The sequence below is a fragment of the Natator depressus genome, chromosome 6, assembly GCF_965152275.1.
Source record: "Natator depressus isolate rNatDep1 chromosome 6, rNatDep2.hap1, whole genome shotgun sequence".
In the NCBI taxonomy this organism is placed as follows: Eukaryota; Metazoa; Chordata; order Testudines; family Cheloniidae; genus Natator; species Natator depressus.
The window spans coordinates 68,587,097-68,613,872 of NC_134239.1; the positions used below are offsets into that span (position 1 = coordinate 68,587,097).

The 26,776-nt window shown below is 41.6% G+C and overlaps 1 protein-coding gene across 1 annotated transcript in view; it reads right to left on the minus strand.

Moving 5' to 3' along the window:
- Positions 1 to 239: 239 nt before the first annotated feature.
- The window catches only part of SNAP23 (synaptosome associated protein 23), a 39,171-nt gene continuing 12,634 nt past the window's right edge, over positions 240 to 26,776 (minus strand). The window contains exons 2-8 of the mRNA XM_074955643.1: positions 19,328 to 19,437; positions 18,152 to 18,193; positions 14,912 to 14,960; positions 14,216 to 14,333; positions 6,274 to 6,426; positions 5,502 to 5,646; positions 240 to 2,192 (exon numbers count right to left, since the gene is read on the minus strand). Coding sequence (XP_074811744.1) covers positions 2,130 to 2,192; positions 5,502 to 5,646; positions 6,274 to 6,426; positions 14,216 to 14,333; positions 14,912 to 14,960; positions 18,152 to 18,193; positions 19,328 to 19,384 — 627 coding nt within the window. The 5' untranslated portion in view covers positions 19,385 to 19,437 and the 3' untranslated portion in view covers positions 240 to 2,129. The remainder of the gene's footprint in view (positions 2,193 to 5,501; positions 5,647 to 6,273; positions 6,427 to 14,215; positions 14,334 to 14,911; positions 14,961 to 18,151; positions 18,194 to 19,327; positions 19,438 to 26,776) is intronic.

Genomic DNA, 26,776 nt, shown 5'->3' on the forward strand with positions numbered 1-26,776 from the left:
TAAGCCTTATTCAGACTAGATTTTCCATAAAATTTAACCTGGCTTTCTGCTTATTGTATATAGCAGTCCCCCCTTTTATTTGTCATAGTCAGAATTCATTTATAGTAACCCCTGCAGTAAACTGATAACTGGGATGCATAGTTGTGTTGCACTCCCATCATTTAAGGAGTTACCAAATTACTCAACTAAATCTTTGCAGGTTAAAGTCCCATCTCTCTGCCCTGGGATTTTCTACCCCCCCCCCCAAAAAAAAAAAAAAAAAAAAACACCACACACCACACAGCATGTTGGACAACTACTCTGCAAAGAATAAATAAGTTTGAATGTGATTAATTTGGTCATTCCTCAACTAAAATCACTAGAGGGGGAAAAAAATTCCAAACAAAAAAACATTCAAATATCACAGCTTACATTACTTGAAATTATCAATTTCCCTTTCAGCCTACACAAGACTTGTAACTACTTCACTCCACCTCTCAAATCGGAACCATTAGAATCTTGAGAATAAGATTGTCTAGGTTTATTGGAAGACAAAACATGAATCCACATCTAAATTTCCCTGTGAACAATTTTGTTTTTTGACTCTAGCTGATTGAGGTATTCTCCATTATGAGAAGGAACCTCAATTACCACCACAGACAACTTGGATTTGGAACATTTTACATTACAGATTCTGAAGTCCAATCCATAAACTGATTTATTATAGTAAAGATAGAGCAAGCATCTTATTCCTAGAACAGGGTAAGAAGGGAGGAACAGAAGTAGTTCCTTCATATGAAGCATTCATTATAGCAAGGTAGTATTTTAAAATGTTCTACTTATTGCGACATGTTGCCAAGCAAAAATTTAACTTCATGAAACATAACTTTTTGAATAAGTGGACAGCAGCTATCAATTATATAACTTAATTTAAATTAAGATTAGGTGGGAAAGTAGCACATGCATAGTTCAGAACTATCATGCAGAATAGAGGGTGAATTATGTATACATGGGTTAAAAACTAAAAGACTAAGAAAAACTGTACTTCAATGTGTGAAGAAATTCCCTCATTCATTATTTAATATACATTCAGAGGTTTAAAAAGCTACCCCTAACACACTGTGGGAGAACAGAACTTGGTGAGATTTGTGGTACTGCAGTGGAGAAAGGTACAACCCAAATTCCAGGGAGAACTGATAGAGGTAAATTTGATATGGAATCCAGATGGGAAATTTGCATGCTTACTATAGGAGGTCAGATTCAGAGTTTGTCTGATGTTTTCCTGGAGACTTAAGTTTTCAATTAATCTTAAATTTTTATCTAAAGCTTTGTTGAGCCTACTTTTAAAGGAAATATTTAGAAGCTCAATACAAAATCTTTTCCATTGCATAAATACGTAAACAGAGTTATTTTCTTCTGTTCAACAGTAAAATAGGTGCATGGTGTTTAAAATCAATTATATACACAATACAAGTATTACCAGAAAATGCAGCATAATTTTTAACCACCGTCTCTACATCAACATCACTTTGCATTCAAAGAATGAAAATGCATGTGTTCCCCTCCCATTTCCTTCAAATTACAGTGTGTGTGTTTTAAAGCCCTCAACCCACAAGTAGCCAGAGGGCCAGAACGTCTTAAATTTGGTAGTTTATATATGGATTGGAAATTAAACTAAGTGTCCGTAAAACTATGGTTATCCTACTAAACTAAGAAATACACGTAATAAGCATGACCAAGTTTCTATTTGAGTGAGAATGCACAACTCTAAGTAATTAAAACTTGTAAAGTCTCCTCTCCAACCTTTCCACAATTATGAATCCAAAATTATACCACCCTGTTTATTCCATTTTAATAGAATACTTTGTGTTGTGAGGGAGGAAAAGAGAAAGTTTTACAGCTTTGAGAATGTTCTAAGCCATGAGCAGTTTAAGAAAGGTAGGGCAGATGATTAGGAGCTATGTTGCTGCTCTGATGGAGTCAAAGCAAAATCTGCACACAAGGATAAGAAAAGGAAGTACTATAAAAAGCAACCTGCTTCACTCGCTTCCCGAATCCACTACCCCTTTTTTGAAATACAGAAAATTTCACAGATATGAAAATGGTGACTTGCAACTGGAGATAGACACTGGACAATGGCAGAAAGCTCATTAATTGATGAGTTTCTTGGCTCTGGCATTGGCTTGCTCAATACGATCTTTGTTGGTATCCGCCTGAAAAAGGAAAAGCATGTGTAAGAATTGCAGGTAACTGAAGACTAGATACTAAGAAAGTCAAACATTTTTAGTCTAATGTTAAAATTGATCTAATACATAGCTTAAGGAAAGAGTTTTTATACATCTGGGTATAATGCTTAAATTGTCCAAAAGTAGAAAGGTTGGTTTAAAAAAGGTCAATAACTATGTCAAAATTTCTTTATGGGCTTGACCACAGAAGTGCAAGATGCTACCATTCGGATAGGTAGGAGGAAGACAAGAGCTCTTACCGATTGGCTCAGCAGGGGCTGGTAGTTTTGCAAAGGCAGAATGATCAGAGGGAAGAAATCCAATCTCTCTAGCAAGCCCCTCAAGGCAACTCAATAAATAAAACGACTGGCTTCAGTGAATTGGAGGAATTAAGGGAAGAGAGTTGAGGGTGTGGAGGAGAATCCACCACCAAAACAAAAAAAATAGGATTTTTCTCCCTAATACTTAATATCTTCCATAGAAAACAGTAATCCTCAGAGCTCCTGTGGCACAACATCTCAACGTTAAAAATATACCACAGTACTCAGCCCTTAGAATATAGGAGAAATTAAGCCATTCCCCCATTTATGCAAAATGAGCAAAAGGATGCACTGCCAACTGAAAATGATTAATCTAAAACACTAAGGAAAGACAATTGGTAAGGTATTTTGTGTAAAACAGACTCCTATGAGTCTTTTGAATGTACTGTTGTCATAACACTATGTCCTTGGCAAAAAATTTATGGTAAGATCACAAACACCTATAATTAAACTAAAGCATCCAAGAATCAGCCAATTCCATCAGACAATTGGCAGTGTTCTTACATCTCAAGAAAAGAGCCAAGCTCCATAGATTTTGAGACAAGAATGGACCATTATGCAAGTCAGACTAGATGATCATAACACAGGCCACAGAACCTGACCCAGTCATTTCAGCATTAAGCCCATAGTGTCTGGTTGAGCCAAAGCATCTTTTAGACAGACATCCAATCTTGGTTTAAAAAAAAAACATCAAACTCTGGAGACTGCACTACATCCTTAGATAAGTAATTCCAATGGTTAATTTCCCTCACTATTAAAAATGTGTACTTTATTTCTGGTCTGATTTTATCTAGGCTGAGTTTCCAGCCATTTAATCTTATGTCTTTGTCCGCTAGATTAAAAAGTATTTTACTGTCAGAATGTTGCCCCCCTGTAGATACTTACAGACTGGTCAAGTCACCTGTTAACCTCCTCTCTGCTAAACTAATAATAGGTTGAGTTTCTTTAGGCTAGTAAGGCAGGTTTTCCAGACCTCGAATCATTCTTGTAGTTCTTTTCTGCACATTTTCCAATTTGTCTACAATCTTTTTAAAGTGTGGGTATAAGAATTGGACAGTCTAAAGAAAGCCATATACATTGGCAACACCACCATTCTACTGTATATTCAATAGCAAAAACCCTATATTAATGCATAGGTAAAGGTTGCTTGGTGTTCTGCAACAGGATAACATACCACTGAGTTGAGCAAAACTCAAACTTCTGAAAACCAGGAAATGCACAGTTAAGATTGCCATGCAACCTCTTCTGTCCTCTTTCAGCAATGCCCCAAAATGTCCTGTTATCACACATCTTTACTCTACCAACCCCACAGCTGCTGAAATGTAGAAGCTCTTCACCTCCTTTTACAACCCATTCACTCTCACCCAGAAGATCCCATCTAGCACTATTAAAAGGACAAAAGGAAAAGTTATCCACGTCACCTTCCCTCTGTTTCCATCAAGCTAGCAATAGCCAATAGGAATTATTTGCATACTCTCCAAATGCAGTCAGCGTGTCACATGTACCTACTCTAAATGGTGGAGGCAATAGTTGGGCCTGCTTGGTAGAAGTGTGTTTGTGATATGAGGTTTACTTTGAGGTGTGTGGCAGAGCCTTGATTATAAGAGGAGATCTGTTTTGCACCCTCTGACATGTGTGAGTAAAGGGAAGAGCTGCATGTATACCTTCAGGATCCAGCATGCATCATTTCAATGCGGAATAGTTTACACTATAATTAGCAGGGTATAGGAGTTTTATTACAAAGTGTGTTAGCAGTGAGTCTGGACATGAAAGCAGTGTAAGTATTTACTATCTACATGCACTCCAGGTAAAATGAGTGTGGTCAGCGTCAGGCATAGCTGTACTGAATTGTGGAGGCAGTAGTTAGCTCTGCTTCATAGAGATGTATTTGCAAGATCTGTGGAATACTCTGAGGTGTGTGTCAGTCACAGCTCTGTCAAGAGATCTATGTTTTGTACCCTCATATGTGAGGACAGGGAAGAGGTGCATGTTCAGGATGCAATATGCTTCATCATTTCTATGCAGAATTGTGCAGGTTGTCAATAGCAGAGCATAGGGCTTTTATTATAAAGGATATCATCAGCACTGAGGTGGAATCTGAAACGATTCTAATGTTTTAATGATTGTTAAATGAAAATGAGATGGTATCCTGTGAGTAAGCGTAAGGGAGTTGTAAAAGCCTGTGAAGTAGTTTCAGCTTTGGGAAATTGGCCCTTTTAAAAAAAAACCAACAAACAAAAAAACACAACACCAAATATAGATATTACTGGTCAGGACTATATTCAGTTGGCAAATAAATGTAATTAGATCATCACCACTTCTAGTAGGCAACCACTAATTTTTAATTAGGTGATCAATTAATCTTTATCTGTCAGAATGAGGTCTAATATAAAAGTACTGTTAATAGGGTGTAATACTTTGTTAGAGAGCTATAGATAAGTTTTAGCAACTCAAAGAAGTTTTTCTAGTCATAAAGTACCAACATAAAGACCTCCTTCATACATCCTCCAGATAGAACTCCCCTACGTAACAGTTACCCTTCCCCCCCATACACACATTGTAGATAGAGGTTGAAAGAGCCATCCTCCAGTCTGATTTAGTGGTCTATAACAGACTCCCATCAGTACCCAATCTTGTGAGTTGTCAGTTACAACACTAATCCATAAGCATTCCAGGTCCTGTACTTCTGAATTGTGTAGACAGAGAATACCAAGGACATGCAATGATTTGAACACGTAAGATACTGAATATGTTCAGGAACTGGTAGTAAAAAGTTTAGTACGGGATGATTGCATACGCCTGATGCACTTGATCCACTGCAAATGTTCATAAAGGCAGCATAGTGAACCCATTAATTTAAATTTAAAACGGCTGCTACTCCGAAACCTGCCATTAATTTAAGAGTATGCCATAATTCTTCTCGTGTGTCACTATATCCAAGATGGAGATGGCAAGAACAGGATTATTTGGTTCTTACCTTCTCATTTATCCGGTCTATTTGCTTGTTTTGTGAATCAATCTCATTGCCCATATCCAAGGCCAGGTTTTTCAAGTTCCCCAGGATATTTCCCACCTGAGTGAGATTTTCATCCATCTCCTCTTCTCTGGCATCGTTTGTTATCCTATTGAAAAATATCAGGAGACCCCTGTGTTCAGGAACCAGAAAGTTGCTTCCCCACTGCCAAAATGTTGTTCAATAAACTTCCACTAAAACATTTCTCATCACATTTTCAGAGCAGGGGCTATTAAGCCAGAGAAGGGGGGCTGCTTCACTTTAATACCATCTATTCAAGCATGCAGCCTGCTACTATTTCTCCTTAAATTAATTTTGCTGAAAGAAATTGGACAAAGCAGTTTCGTTAAAATGGCCTCAAAATTCAAAACAAAGAGCCATTGGCAGATTATGCTCTACTGTATTAGAGAAGGATTCAAATTCTGTGTCAGGTGCCCTTTCATTATGTGACAGAGCAAATCCAAATGCAACATTCACCACAATAATTGGAGCACCAAGCGCATCTGCATCCAGGGGCTAATCAGGTATAGTAATTATTCCCACCACGGCATGCTAGGAGCAGTGAAACTGCAGCTATAAATCCCCAAGTGAAAGCAATTCACCAAAGGGCTTCCTTCCCAATTGACAGTAAGGATTTAATGTACAGCCACTCTAGTTGAATGCATTCTGGGAGGAAGAAACTGACTTGAAAGGTATCTAATGGCATACATGTTTGGGGGAAGATGGACAAACGTACCGTGTAATATATCCCCCACTTGCTCCTCCAGTGGTCTGTGGCTGATTATTTGTTACACGTCCTGGCTGGCTGGATACAACATGGGCTGTTGAGTTCTCCACACCATCACCCCAGGTTGACTTGTATGACTTACCAGACTCAAAGTTCTTTGTTCTATCAAAAAAAAAAAAAAAAAAAAAAAAAAAAAAAAAAAGAGAGATAAACCCAAATATATGCTAGATCAACAGAGGGAAAAGAGAGGACACTAGATTTTTTTTCCCCAGGTGGTAAGGGAGGGAGAGAATTATTTCTTTCAGGGTGGGATTTTCAAAAGGCACGCAAGTGATTTCATAGAAGTATAGGACTGGAAGGGATCTTAACAGGACATCTAGTCCAGTCTCCAGGACTCAAGGCAGGTCTAAGGAATAACTAGACCATTCCTGACAGGTGTGTGTAACTTCTTCTTAAAAACCTCCAATTCATCTCCAGTGATTGAGATTCCACAACCTCCCTAGGCAATTTGTTGCAGTGCTCATCTATCCCAACAGCTGAGAAGTTTTTCCTAAGGTCCAACCTAAACCTCCCTTGCTGCAATTTAAGCCCATTGCTTCTTGACTTGTCATCAGAGGTTAAGGAGAACAATTTTTCACCCTCCTCCATGTAATAACCTTTTATGTACTTGAAGACTTATGTCCCCCCTCAGTCTTCTTCAGAAGAAACAAACCCAGTTTTTTCAGACTTTCCTCACAGGACATATTTTCTAGACCATTTTTGTTGCTGCTCTTTGGACGCTCTCCAATTTGTCCACATCTTTACCGAAATGTGATGCCCAGAACTGGACACAATACTCCAGATTGAGGTCTTATCAGCATGGAAGAATTACTTCTCGTGTCTGGCTTGCAATGCTCCTGCTAATACATCCCAGAACGATGTTCAGATTTATTTTTGCAACAGTATCACATTGTTGACTCCTGTTTAATTTTCAGAGTAGCAGCCGTGTTAGTCTGTATCTGCAAAAGGAAAAGGAGGACTTGTGGCACCTTAGAGACTAACACATTTATTTGAGCATAAGCTTTCATGAGCTACAGCTCACTTCATCCAATGCATTCAGTGGAAAATACAGTGGGGAGATTTATATACACAGAGAACATGAAACAATGGGTGTTACCATACACACTGTAATGAGAGTGATCAGGTAAGGTGAGCTATTACCAGCAAGAGAGCCGGGAGCGGGAAGGGGCAGACCTTTTGTAGTGATAATCAAGGTGGGCCATTTCCAGCAGTTGACAAGAACGTCTGAGGAACAGCGCAGGGAGGAATAAACATGGGGAAATAGTTTTACTTTGTGTAATGACCCATACACTCCCAGTCTTTATTCAAGCCTAAGTTAATTGTATCCAGTTGGCAAATGAATTCCAGTTCAGCAGTCTCTCATTGGAATCTGTTTTTGAAGTTTTTTTGTTGAAGAATTGCCACTTTTAGGTCTGTAATCGAGTGACCAGAGAGATTGAAGTGTTCTCCGACTGGTTTTTGAAGGTTATAATTCCTGACATCTGATTTGTGTCCATTTATTCTTTTATGTAGAGAGACTGTCCAGTTTGGCCAATGTACATGGCAGAAGGGCATTGCTGGCACATGATGGCATATCACATTGGTAGATGTGCAGGTGAATGAGCCTCTGATAGTGTGGCTAATGTGATTAGGCCCTATGATGGTGTCCCCTGAATAGATATGTGGGCACAGTTGACAGGCTTTGTTGCAAGGATAGGTTCCTGGGTTAGTGGTTCTATTGTGTGGTGTGTGGTTGCTAGTGAGTATTTGCTTCAGGTTGGGGGGCTGTCTCTAAGCAAGGACTGGCCTGTCTCCCAAGATCTGTGGGAGTGATGGGTCATCCTTCAGGATAGGTTGTAGATCCTTGATGATGCGTTGGAGAGGTTTTAGTTGGGGGCTGAAGGTGATGGCTAGTGGCCTTCTGTTATTTTCTTTGTTGGGCCTGTCCTGTAGTAGGTAACTTCTGGGTACTCGTCTGGCTCTGTCAATTTAGTTTGTGATCCACTATAACACCCAGATCTTTTTCTACAGTTGTCCTTCCTAAGCAGTTATTTTCCATTTTGTATGCGTACAATTTTGTTTGTTCCTTCCCAAGTGCAGTACTCTGCTTTTGTCCTTATTGAATTTCATTCTTTTTACTTCAGGCCATTTCTCCAGATCATTTTGAATTTTAGTCCTATCCTCCAAAGCACCTGCAACCCCTCCCATCTTGGTATCATCTAAAAAAAACTTTTAAGTGTACTCTTTATGCCATTATCTAAATCAGTTATGAAGATATTGAACAGAACCAGACCCAGGACTGATCCCTGCCTGCAGGACCCCATTGAAAATGCAATGGGCTTAAATTGAAGCAAGGGAGGTTTAGGTTGGACATTAGGAAAAACTTCTCAGCTGTCAGGATGGATGAGCACTGCAACAAATGCTTGTGAATGACTGATAACTACTCTGGGAAGGGTTTTCCAACCAGTTCTGCACCCACCTTATAATAGCTCCAGCTAGGCTATATTTGTTTAGTTTGTTTACAAGGTGACCATGCAGGACAGTATCAAAGGCCTTACTTAAGTCAAGATATAACATGTTTACTGCTTCCCCCCATCCAGGAGGCTTGCCACCCTGATAAAGAAAGCTATTAGGTTGGTTTGTCATGATTTGTTCTAAACAAAGCTATGTTGACTATTACTTATCACCTTATCTTTTAGGTGTTTGCATACTGTTTGCTTATTTGTTCCATTATCTTTCTGGGTACTGAGGCTGACTGGTCTATAATTCCCTGGGTTGTCCTTATTCCCCTTTTTATAGATTGGCACTCTTTGCCCTCTGGAATCTCTCCTGTCTTCCATGAGTTTTTGAAGTCATTGCTAATGACTCATCTCTTCAGTCAGCTCCTTGAGTATTCTAGGATGTATTTCATCAGGCCCTGCCCATTTGAAGACATCTAACTTGTCTAATTTTAAAATTTGTTCTTTCCCTGTTTTAGTCTCAGATCCTATCTAATTTTCATTGGCATTCACTATATTAAACATCTGATCGTTACTAACCTTTTTGGTTAAAGCAAGAAAGGCATTTTAGCACTTCCACCATTTCCACATTGTCTGCTATTGTCTCCCCCCCTCCCCCCGCACAATTGCATAATGGGCATATCCTCCTCTTCTTGAGCAAAAGTCCTATTGAGAGTAAAAAGACCAGTGACTTTCAATAGCAGTTGTGCTGCAAAGTCATTAAGGCCTTGGCTATACTGCAGAGTTTTGTCACCCAAAGGCAGCTTTTGGCAGCTAAACAGTGGAGGTGTACACACTGCAATGCCACTTTTGGCAACAAAATAAATGTCTGCCAGGACCGCTCTGCTCACTGTTTTGAACTGGCTCCCCTGCATTCCTGCTACACAAGCATGTGCTCCTCCCTTGTTAAAGCTCCATGAAGATCTGACAGCTAAGGATGCCACTCAGCTCCCGCAACAAAAAGCAAAATCATTATTATGGAATGCTGTTCTCTCCCACACTATGAACATAGAGGCAGGCAGAGGTGTAGGTAGGGTGTGTGTGTGAGAGAGAGAGGGGGCAGGTGGGAGTTTCCCCCCACTCCCTGCCTCAGGACTGGTTGCTTCTGGTGGCTGTCTGAACTTGGAGACTGCATGCTGACACTCAACTCTCCCACAAACAAACAAACACACACACACACACACACCCACCCCTCCAATCAAACTCTCTCCCAGTGGCATTACAGTGTGTACACCCCACTTCCCTCCCAAGGCACTTCAGTTGAAAAGCAGCTGGCAATCTAATAGGGTGCCCATGGAACAATGGGATTGAGAAACCTGCATTATGTGACACTGTACCTGCCCCACGAGGCATTGCAAACCCTTCCCAAAAGCACCCTATGGCCAGTTGCACAGTGGGATACCTACCACAATGCACTGCTCTCTGTCAATGCAAGAGCTATACTATACTGGTATAGTTAAAGCAGTACAAAATGCTACAACTATCCTAATGTGGACACAGTTATATCAGTATAGTATATTCTTCTTTTAGTATGGAAATAAGTTATACCAGTGTAAAGCACCTTTGTAGCAATATAACTTCATTCACAGTAGAAGCTGTACCACTATAAATATTTAGAGAGGAAAAAGTTATCCCCTAACCAAAAGGGTTATGCTGGTACAAAAGCTGTATTTAGACCAGGCCTTAAGACACTTAAAAAAAAAACCCCAAAAAACCCCACAGATTTTAATTGTCATTTTCTGCAACATCTTAAATACAAGACTATAGATGAACAGAGAAGCATAATTATTTTGATTTGGACACAATCCTCAACAGGGGATGAGCAAGAGGTACCTTGAGGTTGAAGCAACCTTGGGAAACATTTATGCACTTGACTAGCATTTCAAATGTATCCAAGGGATGATTTCCTGATGCCATCTCTCCTGGATTCTTCAAGGGTAGTTTTCCAGCAATAGATTGATGTGTTAAACACAGGATAACTTAAGTCATACTTACCATTATGATTTTAGTGCATGATCCAAAAAAAAAAAAAAAAAGCAAAGATGGCCTGATATGGCAAAAGCCCTATTATAATCAACTATCTTATAGCAGCAGTGGCAAGGAGCTATGAAATATGAGTTAAAAAGGCAAGTAGTTCTATAGCCAAGTTAGAGAGATTATTAAAAAATTACACCTGTGTAAAATTTCAGAGAAGAGGTTTTGTAACCACCCCATACAAACTACGTGTGTTTGTTGGTAGTCTCACAAGTGAGATCAAGAATTAAACTGGCCATTAAGCCTGAACTACCCTCTTCCTTCTATTGCTTTATTGGGCCAAAACATTTGCAGGGCAGTATGGGGAAGCTTTCACTAGCACTATACCTATGCTGTAACTACAGGACTTCTGTCAGTGTGGCACCTTTCAAGAACACTAAGTTAAAGTTTAAAATTTTGCAGCACCTATTCAAAAAGTTTGCGATATAAAAGAAATGTCCTGAGAAGAAAAAAAAAAAAAAAATGATAATATCAAATGAAGACTGATGCTCTCATTAGAATCTCTGCCCAAGTTTTAGCTGCCAAAATTCAGGCAACTTCACATTTGTTTACTGGGAATGAGGAAAAGGGCAGACAACTCTAACTTAGAAGAATGCCTTAGTCTTTGGTCAGAGCCCATGTAATACCACCCTCAGCAGAGCTCTACAAATACCAGTGTAAACTGGTGCATTCAGTCACATTTCTGGTATGGAGCTTGGACAGATCAGATCGGATCCCTTTTGTTTATTCACCCAAAGGAACTTGCTTTAGTAAGAAAAATTCATTTCTACTCCTTTTTACTTGTTAGAACCCAAGCAACACAATTATGGGAGAGCATGCTGATTCCATTTTGGTTTGTGCAGGATTAATAGAGATTGCAATTCTTCAACGGGGTTGCACAGTTGTAAGTAAAAGTAGAATTTGCCATACAGAATGATGCACAAGTCTGAACATGCAACTTCACTTTTACACCCCAGGTGGAGTTTTATGGTGCTGGACAATGAGAAAGATCAGCTTTTTATTTCTACAAGTTTGAGTGACTCACTGAAATACAAACATGACTGCCATGTTGCTATCTTTAAAGTAATTTTCCAAACTATTACTCCATGTGTGTCTAACTGGGGGAAGTTTGACACCTTCCTGAAAAGGAAGCCAATATGTTTAAGATCCTGAAGATCAACTGGTACAGCCCTGGTATTTGATCCAGCCCCTTGAGGGGAGGCTGTAGAGTTAGTAGGCTCCCATGCCTAATCCATTCTATAATGTGCTATCTATAGACATGAATGTTACACTGGAACACCACAAAACCACAGACAGTCACAACATGTCTTGCATGCAAACAGCATGCCCATGCAAACATGTACCCATTTAGAACATCACCTTAGACAGATGGTTAACAGTACAGGCTGTGTCACAAGATTGACCTTGTCCTAAAGTCCGCTTTCACCAGTTAATTGAATCCAGCTTCTAGTGTTTAGTCTTCATTTTTATTAAGTAAGTGGAAGGTGGGTATGTTAGGAGAGAATGGAAAAAAGAACAGTAAAAACCATCAAACATGCAAGCAAGTGGTTAGTGACAGTTTTTTTCAGCTGAAGTCCTTTGCTTTCAAAACAAAGTAGCTTTAAATAATCTGAATGAAGTAGGAGAAGAAAAAGACTAAAACATTTAGTTGTGGGCACTCTGGTGTTTAAATTCAGCCTGTGTGTGGAAGACGGGCTATCCAAGTGCTGAACATTTATCTAAGACACCACTCATAAGCGGGACATTGGGGTGAGAGGACCGTCAGCATTTTTCAGATCCACTCAGTACAGTATCCTGCTCTTGACCTCATCACTGCTTCCCTAACATACCTCAGCACACTCCAAACTTTACAAGGCACCTCACCGTGAAAGTCACCTGCCGGAATTAACATACTTGGAAGTGCCACAAACTCCAACACAAATACAGAGTGGTCTTGATAGATGATCTGCTCAGATTCAATGGCACCAGATATCAGGTTTTTTGCCCAAGATGAATCACTTACTGGAAGTGGCCAATGTGACAAATTCAGAAACCTGGACATGATTATAATCGGAGATACTGACAGGATGCAAGTTACGTTAAGAAGAATGAAATTGCACATTGGTACAACAACTTTGTGTTGAGCTACAGGCCAGATCTGAGCTATTTACTTGTCAAACTGTTGAAACAGAAGTCTGAACTTTTAGTCCTGAAAACCTCATGCTCATTTTAATTTAGGATGATCACATAGCATTATGTTGTTCTGAATGAGACCCTCATGTAAAGGACTTGAATGTACAGTTTAACTACCTCGCTTCCACTTCAAGCATTGAAGAGATCCAGGCTCTTTTTGGCCCACTGATAGGACCCACAATAAAAATTTGCCAACACAACTCACTTTGGCAAGTATAGATACAAAGAGTCCCCTTTTTTCCCCCTAGCACCCTAAGGGGGGATGGGGGGAAAGGGGGCCCGTTTAGCCATTTTTTTTGGTAAGATTCCCACAAATTCATTTAATACTTTAGAGCAGCTTAGAGATAACAACTAGTGGTAGCTCAATGGTAAAACTGCCTAGAGAGTACAGGACATCCCTCTCTGCTCTATTTGCTTTTGCTACAAATGTTTGAAACTACACCAGAAATGCCATCCAGCAGGATCTAAAACGCTTTTAACTGACATTTTCTGAGAGGCCAGTGATGACACTGATTACAATTAAGGCACTATGACAAAAGCTTGCAAAATAAAAATAGAGAATGTAATAAGTAATGTGAGATTTTTAAAGCTGGTAAGACCAAGGCCTATTCTCATTTTCCTTTCCCCCCCCCCGACTCTGACCCCCACATATACTCATCTGTAGAGTCTACTCAATGCTAGATCTTATTTGTCCTCTCCAAAAATAAATGCCGTAATATGTTCACCTTCCTCTCACCCCATGCCAAGAAAAACAGAGTAGCCCAGCACATATTACCAGTCTTAATAAGCCAGTGTCCCAGCAACAGAGAAATACATTTGGGAAGAAGATTTCAAATTCCAATGGATCTTTATTACAAAGAGGGAGAAGAAAAAGTTGAAAACTGAAGTTATTTTTAAACACTAATATTGCTTTACTGCATATAAGCTTCAGGTAGGTTGGGATCCCGTTATTTACAAATCTAAAAGGCGGTTACTGTGGGTGTGTTTTAGCTACTAATCCCTATCTAATGGTACACTCCTCAGCAAGCTGCAGTTATCAATTTCCCTAAAAACCATTAGGGAAAGTTGACTATTATCAGTGTAGTTTTTACTCCAACAGCAAGTACAAAGATTTTCTTTAGTTATTTCACCTCTGAATGTTCCCCAATAGGGTACTCTTTTTGTGGGATCCCAGAAATTCAGACCTGGGTCTGGATTTGTTAACTGACCTGTTGCAAGGACAGACACAGAGGCCACAACACTTGTTGAGCTCTGTCAAGGTCTTTTCAGCTTCTCTCATGTCCTTGTTTATTTGGTCCATGCCTTCTTCTATCCGGCTTAGTTGTTCTAAAAAAAGTAGTTACAAAACATACGAAAGTTTGAGAGATTAGACCTTATTAGAGGGGAAGCTTTTATCTGAAATGTTTTAACATCTAAGCTACAAATTAGATCTGTATATTCAAGCCACTCGTCCCCTAAAGGGACTTTTTGTAGCAAAAGCAAACAGTGGCATATGCGGCAATAGAATTTTTGATTATACGTTTCCAGCAATCCTAAATTAAAAGCTTTTTTTTTCCCCCCCCTCACAATGTAATAGTGATGTTGTCTGGATGTTTTAGATGTTATTAGCTGCTTTTAAAGTCAAGAAACATTATTTTGTCAGGGGGATGGGACGGGAGGTTCAATAGCACAGTTAATTGCACAGCTTGCAAACTCTGGTGACATGAACCAGAGCTAAACCTTAAATACTGTAATTGCACAAACATAGGAACATCTGACTAGTGAAGTAACCTCATTTCTATACCAAAATGAGTTACTGAGGCCAAAGACTGATAAATTAGGACACCAAACATAAGCACAGATATTACTGCAGACCATTAAGACTTAATATTCACAACTCTGCTTTGCACACAGGTAGAATTCACCTCCTTGTTCATCCAGCCTGGTGATTGTCTTGATTCCTGCATCCTGGGACTGTAAAGAGAAAAGGAGGTTTGCAGAAATAACACTGCTTTCAGTATACCAGCACACAGTCAAAGGCCCTAGTGCTAACTACAATATTGGAATAATGGAAGCTTGCCATGCAGACCACCACTAAGGGCAAGTCTACACTACTGCATTGTAGCGCATCTGGTGAAGATGCGCTATGTCAATGGGAGAGCGCTCTCCCATCGGCATAATTACTCCACCTCCCTGAGAGGCGGAAGCAATGTCGGCGGGAGAGCGTCTCTGACTCACATAAAACGGTGTCCACGCTGGCACTAAGTCGATGTAACTTACATCACTCAGGGGGTGTTGTTTTCACACCCCTGAGCAATGAAAGTTATATCAACTTAAGTGGTAGTGCAGACCAGCCCTTAGTGTCACATGATAGGATAGTGTAAAAAAAGTGACTACATAGTGACAATACTGCAGTTCTGGTTGAAATGGCACTTCTATTAATATCCTTTTTAGGAATGTACAGTGTTCTGAGAGTCTTTTTTGGACTGACAATTTTGCTTAGTCTCAGTGCAGAAGCAATTAAAAGTTGGTAGGAATCCCTTTTGAGTTATCTAAACAGGGAAAGGTATTTCAAGTGATTTGCTGTACTCAGATATTCAAACAGATCAAACTTGGCATGGACAAATCAATGAGAAATCAATCAATTCCCAACCTCACCACCTACGTCACTGCCCAGTAGGTAAGACCTTCACATAGGATTGCTGGAGTAGGCAGCGAAAGTGGTAGGACTTCCTCCTGGAGGAAGTCTTATGAGGCCAGTCTCTGGACCCTACACCAGATCAGCCACTTGCCCTTTGAAGTAACAAAGTAGCCTACATTCAATTTTAGGCCAGTCAAAGTCAACAGCAGCTCTGGCACTGGGGAAATCAATCCCAAAGCTTAGTCAGGGCTGAAGTGCTCAAGTTTTCAAATGGGCACTGAGGCCACATCAGTAGAGACCCCTGAGTCCAACTATTGAGCCTACAAAGGCAAAACTTTCTGGTCCAATGCAAATTTTCTCTAAGGATCCTTTAAAGTGTGGGGAGTTTAAAGGCGCTTGCAATTTCTCAAGTACTGAAGAAACCAGTATTAAGTATGTCACTACCACAGATTCCAATATTGAAGAGCTTTGTTAAATTGGAATTAGCTGATGTGATACCCCATTAGTGCCAGGATCTTTCACAGTTCCGAAAATAGCATGTGCCACAGCACAAGGCAGTCAAGCATACCCTCAATCAAATCTTCGTTTTGAGGATGCATCTTTGCAATCTTCAGCTGTCCTTAACTCTAAGAGCCAGTAAAAGCTCAAGTCTTCAGTGTTATTAAGTCTTGGCATATTTCAATATCTTCATAAATGATCTGGAGGATGGTGTGGATTGCACTCTTAGCAAATTTGCAGATGATACTGAACTGGGAGGAGTGGTAGATACTTTGGAGGGCAGAGATAGGATACAGAGGGACCTGGACAAATTGGAGGATTGGGCCAAAAGAAACCTGATGAGGTTCAATAAGGATAAATGCAGGGTCCTGCACTTAGGACGGAAGAACCCAATGCACCGCTACAGACTAGGGACCAAATGGCTAGGCAGCAGTTCTGCGGAAAAGGACCTAGGGGTTACAGTGGACGAGAAGCTGGATATGAGTCAGCAGTGTGCCCTTGTTGCCAAGAAGGCCAATGGCATTTTGGGATGTATAAGTAGGGGCATAGCCAGCAGATCGAGGGACATGATCGTTCCCCTCTATTCGACATTGGTGAGGCCTCATCTGGAGTACTGTGTCCAGTTTTGGGCCCCACACTACAAGAAGGATGTGGAGAAATTGGAGAGAGTCCAGCAAAGGGCAACAAAAATGATTAGGGGTCTGGAACACATGACTTATGAGGAGAGGCTGAGGGAACTGGGATTGTTTAGTCTGCGGAAGAGAAGAATGAGGGGGTATTTGATAGCTGCTTTCAACTACCTGAGAGGTGGTTCCAAAGAGGATGGTTCTAGACTATTCTCAGTGGTAGAAGATGACAGGACAAGGAGTAATGGTCTCAAGTTGCAGTGGGGGAGGTTTAGGTTGGATATTAGGAAAAACTTTCACTAGGAGGGTGGTGAAACACTGGAATGCGTTACCTAGGGAGGTGGTAGAATCTCCTTCCTTAGAAGTTTTTAAGGTCAGGCTTGACAAAGCCCTGGCTGGGATGATTTAATTGGGGATTGGTCCTGCTTTGAGCAGGGGGTTGGACTAGATGACCTCCTGAGGTCCCTTCCAACCCTGATATTCTATGATTCTCAGAAGAGAAAGAAATTTTACTATGAATCCAAGAAGAATGCACACGAGATGCCTCCCATGACAGCCTTTGCCAAGGACGCCTCTCGGTTTGCTGGTAATGCCAGTCCCCATCCAACTCCTGGCTCACTGACAGCTGTCAATGAGGATGAGAAGTCTCAAGGCAGCTCAGACCTTCCCTTTGGGCATGCAAACAAAGAAAAAAAGATATACATCTCACACCCACCCCCCCTACTCTTCAGGTAGTGTGGTTGGCTCCTGGTTACCAAGCAGTCATGGCTGGATACAAGTTTCAACTTTGGGAACTGATGTTCAGTTTCCTTGCAGTTTCAGATGGAATTACTATGGATTGCCAGATATTAGACTGTGAAACGTTATCCAGTTCCACTCTGTTGCTTCTATATGGTCTTGTATCCCAATAGTTACTTTACCTTTTAACACTGGTTACAAGACACCAACTATTTCTGACCTGTCAGACAACATGGAAGTGCAGGAGATTCAGCTGCAACCTGGAAAGCCGTCTACACAACTGTGGCTCTCAGAAGAGGAAGAGTTTCTCTTTAGATAACCAATAATTTGTCTCCATATTCTGTATCCCTATAACTGGGTTATTTTTTTAAAGCCCTAGTCTCCATCTCTCAAGGTACACTCGTCTGCTATTTCACCTTATCTTCTGCCAGTAGACAGTTCTAGTGTTTCCAGTTATGACAGCGTCAAAAAACTGAACTTTTTTCAATTACTTTTGTTACAAATTACTGTAACTGAAAGATCAGAGAAAAATATTTCTATTTTTTTCCAGTTTGTTTACTTTGTACATTTGATAAAGTATAGTCAATTTATTCTGAGATTGTTTGACATCACTGCTTCACCAAGTTGAAGCGCTTGCTAAATCTTTGGAAATGCACCCTTACCTCAATAGCCAGGCCAAGAATCCTCCTTGTGCTTTCCAAAGACTAGAAAGAAAAGATTTAACATATTGATTCTCTTACAACAACATGTGCTTCACTAAGACCAGAAGTGGGCAAACTATGGCCTGCAGAAACGTCCTGCTCGACCCCTGAGCCCCCAGCCCCTCCCCCGCTGTCCCCCCACCCCCACAGCTATGCCACCATGCAAGCAGCACAGCTTGCACCCGCCCACCTCCAATAAGCCTGTCCTGCTGCTCTGAGTGGCAAGGTAAGGGGGCAGGAGGTCTCAGGGGGCAGTCAGGGGACAGGGGGCAGTCAGTCAGATGGGGCAGAGGTCAGGAGACAGGGGGGTTTGGGTAGGGGGTGGGGTCCTGGGAGGCGGTGGACAGGGGGGTTGGAGTCCCAGTGGGGTGGTTAGGGGCAAGGGGTCCCGGCAGTTTGCAGAGGCACAGCCTTCCCTATCCGGCCCTCCATATCGTTTTGCAACCCCTATGTGGCCCTCGGGCCAAAAAGTTTGCCCACCGCTGAATAGGACGCTCAAACACTAAGCGTTCAATATAATAAAATACCTAGTGCACAAAGTTTTAGTATCCTGGAAATAAGGGATAAGCAACTATCCACACATATATTAGAGCTACAATGATCTAGGATTCTTCTCCATTAGCCATTATTCACACACACTAAGGTCAACAAAATAAACTTGAAACTTCAAGTGCTCCTCAGACACTAGGAAAAACTGCTCTGTGATATCTCAGGGACAATTACTATAGCTCGGCAAAGATCATAAAAAATAGGAGCATAACTTCAGGATCCTAAAATGTGTGTTTAAGCACCTGCCTGATTTTAAGAGGGTAAGCACCCCACAGATTTCATTGGTCTCTATGGAAGTTGTAGGTGCTCAGCACTTTCAAAAAAAAAACAAAAACAAAAACAAAAAAAAACAGGCAAGTGGCACTTTAGGAGTGAAATTTCAGGCTCCTATTTAAAAAAACAAAGACAACTTGGCCCCAGCAGCTACAAGTTGAAAGCCAAGTGAAGATACAGAAGTTCGGGATGTTCAACTTTGCCCTTGCAATCTTCTTCCTCAGCTCCCCATACCTTCCTATTCTCCACAAGTTTACACTGTGTTAGGATAACCTATATATTAGGATCCTGAATGAGCCTTGGAAAAAAGTTTACCTCATCAGTGACTTGGTGGGCCCTCAATTGAATTTCTTCAGGTGACAGTTCAGTCATGATGAGATGTTGCTTTAAAAGGAGTTGATCAAAAGGAAGTAAGGTCTAGTCTCCTGTAAAAATCGAAACCGAATATTAACCCATAATAAAAAGTTCTGGACATGGTTTGCATTAGTCTGTAGAGACTGCTACAAATGACACTTTTCAACTGAAAAGATGATTGGAAGGCAACACGCTGAGCTCAAAGAGTATAAAAGCATGCCTACTTCCTTCTGCAGAGTACAATGCTTGTATAGTACTAGGGGTTATTTAACAGAGCTATTCACCTGTGTGTTACAAAACTGAGGTATGAGTGAAAAAAAACTCATGAACTAACCAGTAAATAAAGTATTTTAATGTTGGTTCTCTTTCTGCTATTGTTAAATCCCTGTCCTAGAAAGGATATTTACATTTCATGGGAAATTCTAGCTACTGGTCATTTCCTGAGTTCTTCCTAGACCAGAAAGTCTTAAAGTAAAAAAACCTCACAAACAAGAACAGAAATCCGACTGATGATTTTGGAGTCAGGGAAAAGCTAACCATTGTGCCCAGTAGTCTCAAAGTACAAATTGCAGGTATCACTTTTCAGCATGAAGTGTGTAATGTACTTGAAAATAATGTTTAGTTATATACACAGCATCCAAGTATACACTGTTTCTATTCTGAGATAGCATTTTCCTGGAGTCAACTGAAAACTCAACTCCTTTCAATTACAATAGGTGTTAGAAACTAACCCAGTATAAGCTTTCCTGAGACAGCTGTCTGCACAGCACCAGATTGGCTTTTAATCTAAGATTTGCACCACTCGCATGACCATTCTGGTAGCTGAATTTGCAATGGTCTGAGCTGACCATTTAATCACTGCATTTTATACTTTTGTACACTGGCTCTCTCAACAATCTCTTCATCAAAAGTTTAGTAAAGCTCTGTTCTGGTTCTGAATTTGGACTGCTTTTCAAGAGATTGTCAATTTGAACTTATGTAATGGCAGAAAAAAAATGGAAGAGAAGCTGCAGAATATTTTTCTTCTTAAGAGATTAGTCAAAAGAAAAGGCTATTTGTCCAACAAGATTGTCCTTTTGTAATTATTTCAAGTTAATATTAGTTCCATTTGACTCCATTTTCATCCTGCCTCTATAGCAGGGATGGGCAAACTATGGCTCAGGGGCCACATCTGGCCCTTCAGATATTTTTATCTGGTCCTCAAGCTCCAGCTAGGGAGCAGGGTCTGGGGCTCTCCCCGCTCCAGCTGGGGAGTGGGGTTGGGGGCTTGCATGGCTCCCAAAAGCAGCAGCATGCCTCCCTCCAGCTCCTAAGCTAAGGCACAGCCAGACAGCTCTGCACGCTGCCCTGTCAGCAAGCACCGCCCCCGCAGCTCCCATTGGCCAGGAACCACAGCCAATGGCAGTTGCAGGGGCGGTGCCTGCGGATGGGGCATCATGCAGAGCTGCCTGGCTGTGCCTCCACATAGGAGCCGGAGGGGGCGGGGGGGGGGGCGTGCCACTGTTTCTGGGAGCTGCTTGAAGAAAGCACCACCTGGAGACTGCACCCCCCAACTCGCTGCCCAGCCCCTATCCCCCCTCCTTCCCTCCAAATCCTTTGGTCCCAGACTGGAGCACCCTCCTGCACCCCAAACCCTCACCCCAGAGTCCACAATCTCAGCTGGAGCTCTCACCCCCCCGAATCCAACCCCCTGCCTCAGCCCGGACCCCCCTCCCACACACTCAACTCTTGATTTCTGGCCCCACCACAGAGCCCGCACCCCCAGCCACAGCCCTTACCCTCTCACGCAACCCAACCCCCAATTTTATGAGCATTCATGGCCTGCCATACAATTTCAGTACCCAGACGTGGCCCTTGGGCTAAAATGTTTGCCCACCCCTGCTCTCTAGCATTGATTTTAATTTAGTAACAGCAAGAGCTTTATAGTCCAGATTGCTGTAACTGTAGGGCAGTGGCTCTCAACCTTTCCAGACTACTGTACCCCTTTCAGGAGTCTGATTTGTCTTATGTACCCCCAAATTTCACCTCATTTAAAAAGTACTTACTTACAAAGTCAGACATAAAAAAAAAAGAAGTGTCACAGCACACGGACTGAAAAATTGCTTAACTTTCTCATTTTTGCCATATAATTATAAATCAATTGGAATATAAATATTGTATTTACACTTCAATGCATAGTATATAGAGCAGTATAAACAAGTCATTGTATGAAATTTTAGTTTGTACTGACTTCACTAGTGCTTTTTATGTAACATGTTGTAAAATTAGGCAAATCTCTACATGAGTTGATGTACCCCCTGGAAGACCGTTGCATGCTCCCAGAGGTATGCATACCACTTGTAGAGAACCACAGCTGTTGGGTAATGGCCAACATTAATTACTGTTAATATCTTCCCAGATTTCTGCTTGTGAACTAAATGTACTACAATGAGCAATATTCTCTACAGTTTGCCTGAATTAGATTTACTTTATGAAGAACATTAATTGCCTCATGCTAAGAAGGATCTTGAGCATTTGGAAAGCTTTGCTTATGAAAAGGGTCTGGTACCACCTCCCTCACTACAAAGCCCTCAGCATCTAAACTCAATGAAGCTTGTCTAGCTGGAGAAAGTCAGTGTTTTTGATAAATCCAAGGCACTCCATTTTTAAGAACCTGATCATACTGCCACTGAAGCACTTCTGCCTCCAGCCTAAAGAGAGGTCTTTTATACATGATCGATAGATCAGAAAGCAACGGGTTAAGGAAAAGGAGAGAAGGGAAGGAAGAGTGGGCACAATAACCTTAGCGCTTCAATATATCAAATAAAATGGCTCTTTAAGGACACACGCTATATAAAAGGTTAAGAGTAAATTAAAAGTTGTTCCATGGATCCATAAAAATAAATAAAGGCTTGAATTGAGGTTGCTAAATCATCCTAACCTCATGCTTTTGTGCGCTGGTGTTGCAGTACGCGATACACGACAATACCATTTGGAGACTGAAAAGCAATCCCTTATATGGATTTAAAGTTGTGGCAACCCCCAGTCAGAACTTCATTGAAGGTTCTAGTCAGACTAGTAACCTGAAATTTATTCCTCTCCATCCACCGCTCTATTTATCATGCTTAAGAAACTGGTTTCAGTTTATAAAATTGTGAAATAGTCATAATGTATCGATACCAGAAAAAGCCAAGAAGAACATTGGATACTAGACAATGGTTTGAAAGTATCAGCCTTCTAGCACCTTTGACAATCTTCGTTTCCTCTTTCAGCCAGAACAATTGAGAAATGACTTTGTTTACAGCTTTCCTCGGTGCTGTCTTGACACTGAAGCACCAAGTTCCTCAATATTAAACCTACAGTATCTACATGCAGAATTTTTAGACAGAATGCAAAAATGCATGTATGTGCACTGGCTAACTATTATTCCACAGTAAGAACAAAGAATTTACAACTGAGCCAGCATAAATTTGAAACCAAGAACACCCAATTTGAAGTCATCTGCAGAAGACACTGTTTTTCTACTCTGTAAAGGAAACATCCATGACCTCTGAAAAAGAATTATACATTGTACTAAAACTGGGGGAATTTTTCTTTTCCATCAATAGTAAATTTGTTAGCAATGCATTTTTTCAAGGCACCACAACTACAGACAAATTTGGGTCGAATTCTGTTAAGTTTTGGCAAAACAAATTTGGTTGAAATAGAATGTTTTAATTTTTTTTCATTTTGAAACAAAGTGTTTCAGCATTTCACTTTGAAATGGTGTTTCATTTAGAAGTTTAGCCAAATTTGAAAACAGAAACGGTGAACACTTGAAAAGTACCCAAACAAAAAATGAAAAGTTTCAATTAAATGAGACATTTTTGTTTTACCAAAAATTGGGGGGGGGGGGGGGAAGGGGAAGAGTGTATTTTCCTTTTTGGCAAGAAAAACTGAAGAGAGTCAGTTTTAGTTCAAACTGACACTTTTTCCCCCACGGGATTTTTTGGTTCAGTCCCTGAACTGAAAAAAATCAAAATTATTCACTCAGTTTTTATACCCTTACCAGCCAAGTTGCTTCCAGAATTCCTTAGAATCTGAGGTGTTCTTATGTTGAGTATTATCTCATGTAATTATTCAGAGAGAGTTCCCACAGCAAGGTTGTTTTAGCCCAAGAAAAACTAATCCCATATAGCAATTTTTTCACATTATGACTAATGGACTTTTTTTGTTAAGAAGTCTTCTACAGTGCACAGATATTGGAGTTTCACTTAAAGCATAAGAAAGTCACAAGGTTACAATGCCTCGTTTTCACTTCAATTTTACCCACACAACTCCAGGCATGTCATTTTTACCATAAGAGAGAACCCCAAAAGGCATGTACTAACTGGTGAGAGGAAGTAGTACTGCTGGCTGCAGGTCCTTTCCAGTCACGGCTAAATGAAACAGTAAACAAAATTAAGGATCTTTACGCCTTTGTTTTGCTAAGGCTGAATGGCACTCTCCCCCCACCCCCGCCTTTCCTCTTGAAGCCAACCTAGCCACGTGCTAGTTCCTAAACATTACCATTATAGTGAACTAGAACAGGAGTACACAAATGTTAGTTCCTTAGACAGCCTTATAATGAAGTACATTTTAAGGGAAGCTTCACAAGAAGCTAGTCTATGAATTCAATCAGTTTGGATAATGTTCATCGTCTCTTTAAAGCTATCATTGTTTTACTTGGTGTACAAGATCATCCCTGACAAATTCCATCACAAATGGATGTGGGGAATAAAACTAACATTGGAGAGAATACAGTTTTGACAGATACTGAAAACAGAAGAGAAAGAGTATTACCCAGAAAGCTATATAGGAAGAGTTTCCTCATCATACATCACATTTTGTGGAATCCATGTTTCTACTCCCAATCACTTCCTTCCCCGACCTCCCCCCGCCAAAAAAAAAGAATAGGAGACTATACAGAATCTCAACTGATTTATTTTTAAAGTGTTAAATGCTCATTTTGTCAACCACAAATCTCATCAGGGCAGGCAATATGTAGCTGGTACTTTCCTTATTGTTTAAGGACCCCATATCTTGGTTGGCACAAGCTAGACCACCACTCCAAGGGGACAAGTTTGGCTCTCTTACAATAAGGGACAAACTGAAATGCATTAACAGAAAACTAACTTATAGGTGAGAGTTTGCTTTTACTTAACTTCTGTTACACAGTCCTAGTAAGGCTCCCTCTGCTAGGGTCAATCAGGCTGCTGTGTTGTGTCATATCACACTGGGCCCCATGTGCTCTTAAGCTTCTGTTGGTCTGAGTAGGCTGTAGCATAGTCTCTTTCCTTGGCATCTCTGGCAAACTTCTGGTCACAGGTTCTGTCTGTTCTCCCTTCACAGAAATGGTTCTTATGACCCACCTGCCTTAGACCACCCCACGACCAATGCTAACCCAGAGTCCCCAGCAGCCTAAGCACACCCTTTCCCAGAGCTCCAGCCTTGTAGGTGCTCAGAGTTTACAGTTCACCTCTTCAGGGACACCTGACAATGAAAGCAAACAGACAGTTTATGCCAGTTTACTTAATTTATTTGGTTAGCCAAGCAGTTAACTGATCTTGCAACACTGATGCCCAATATTAATCTATTTTCTGAGCCGCTTATCTTACAGTTCCCACACACAACGTAATCATTGCAAAAAAAAAAAGCAGAAACACTAGACATCCCTTTGTTGCACAGTATCTCACTGCCAACTCAAACCCACTGTTTCTCAGAACACAATGAAAATTGGAATGATTAATCCTTATGAAATCAGGCAAGTTTCCCTATACCCATAAGCAGATCAGGTGTATACATTTAAGCAAAAAGTAAGGTTTCCCTAGGAATTCATTTAAAGCCATCGGAAAAGGTAAGTAGTAAAGCTTTTTACTTACAGGATAAATAGATCAATTAAGTCTGGTACTGGTAACTGTTGAAGCCATCACTAAGGGTACCTCGACACTGCACACTCCTTACGGCATCAAGCAGAGTGCATACACTGCATGCCCCCAGCATTGGTATAAATAGTGTAGACAGCGAGGCACTGCTTAGGTGACTAAGACATGCCTGAACCCAGTGCCTATGGACCCTACATGGCTCCTGACACACCCAAGCAGTGCCTTCCAGTCTACACTGCTATTTTTGGCAGCGTAGTGCCCAGCTGCTGGAGCCTTTCCCCTCCACAGGGAAAGGCTCCTGCAGTGGGAGGCAGCAGGCAAAGGCTCTGACAGCTCCCTGCTGCCAGAGCATTTCCTAGCCACAGGGAGCTGCTAGAACAGGGGTGGGCAAACTTTTGGCCCAAGGGCCACCTCTGGGTGGGGAAATTGTATGCAGGGCCATGAATGTTGGGCTGGGGCAAGGGGTTGGAGTGCAGAAAGGAGTGTGGGAGAGGGTTCTGTGTGCAGGAAGGGGCTAAGGGCAAGGGGTTGGGGTGTAGGAGGGGCATGGTACGGGGCTCAAGGCAGGGTGGCAGGAAGGATTCGGGGTGCAGGCTCCAGCCTGGCACCGCTTACCTCAAGTGGCTCCAGGGTGGCAGCGGCACACAGCTAGGGCTAAGGGAGGCTCCCTCCCTGCCCTGGCCTCGCGCTGCTCCTGGAAGTGCCCAGGATGTCCAGCAGTGGCTCCTGGGGGTGGGGTAGGGCAGGGCAGTCGGCTCTGCCATGTGCTGCCCTCGCCTGTGGGTATCACCCCAGAAGCTCCCATTGGCCATGGTTCCCTGTTCCTGGCCAATAGGAGCTGTGGGGGAGGGGGGAGGGCAGTGCCTGCTGGCAAGGCCAGCGCATGAAGCGCTCTGCAGCCCCAGGGACGTGGTGCCAGCCGCAGAGAACCTGCCTTAGCCCCGCTGTGCCACCAGGCTAGCAATCCCGTGGGCTGGATTGAAAGCCCCGACGGGCCGGATCCAGCCTGCAGGCCATAGTTTACCCTCCTTTGTGCTAGAGCCTTTCCCTGCTGCTTCCCTCTGCTGGAGCCTTTCACTGAGATGTGTAGCATGCAGCTTGCTTTTGACTGCTGTGCATAGCTACATATACCCTACATGCTGCCACCAGTGAGGTGCAGCACAGATGTAACTGGGGGGGCGCAGGGGGAGTTGCAGGACACTGCTTTAAATATTAGCAATGGCATCAATTGAAGGAGTAATGTCAGGTCTTGGTATCAACTTTACTGCTACCCTGCAAAGAAGAGGGCTCCCTTGTAAAGGGTCAGTGCCAAGTTGATGGGAGACACCATCACCACATGGCCTGCAAATCATAACGGCCACACCCTCTCCCCGGCCATAGTAAAACAAGTTCTATTTACAGTATGAAGGTTCCAAATTTGATCACAAGTTTTATTCAACAGTTGTCTTTGGCATACAGTAGAACCTCAGAGTTACAGATACCTCGGGAATGGAGCTTATTCGTAACTCTAAAACGTTTCTAACTCTCA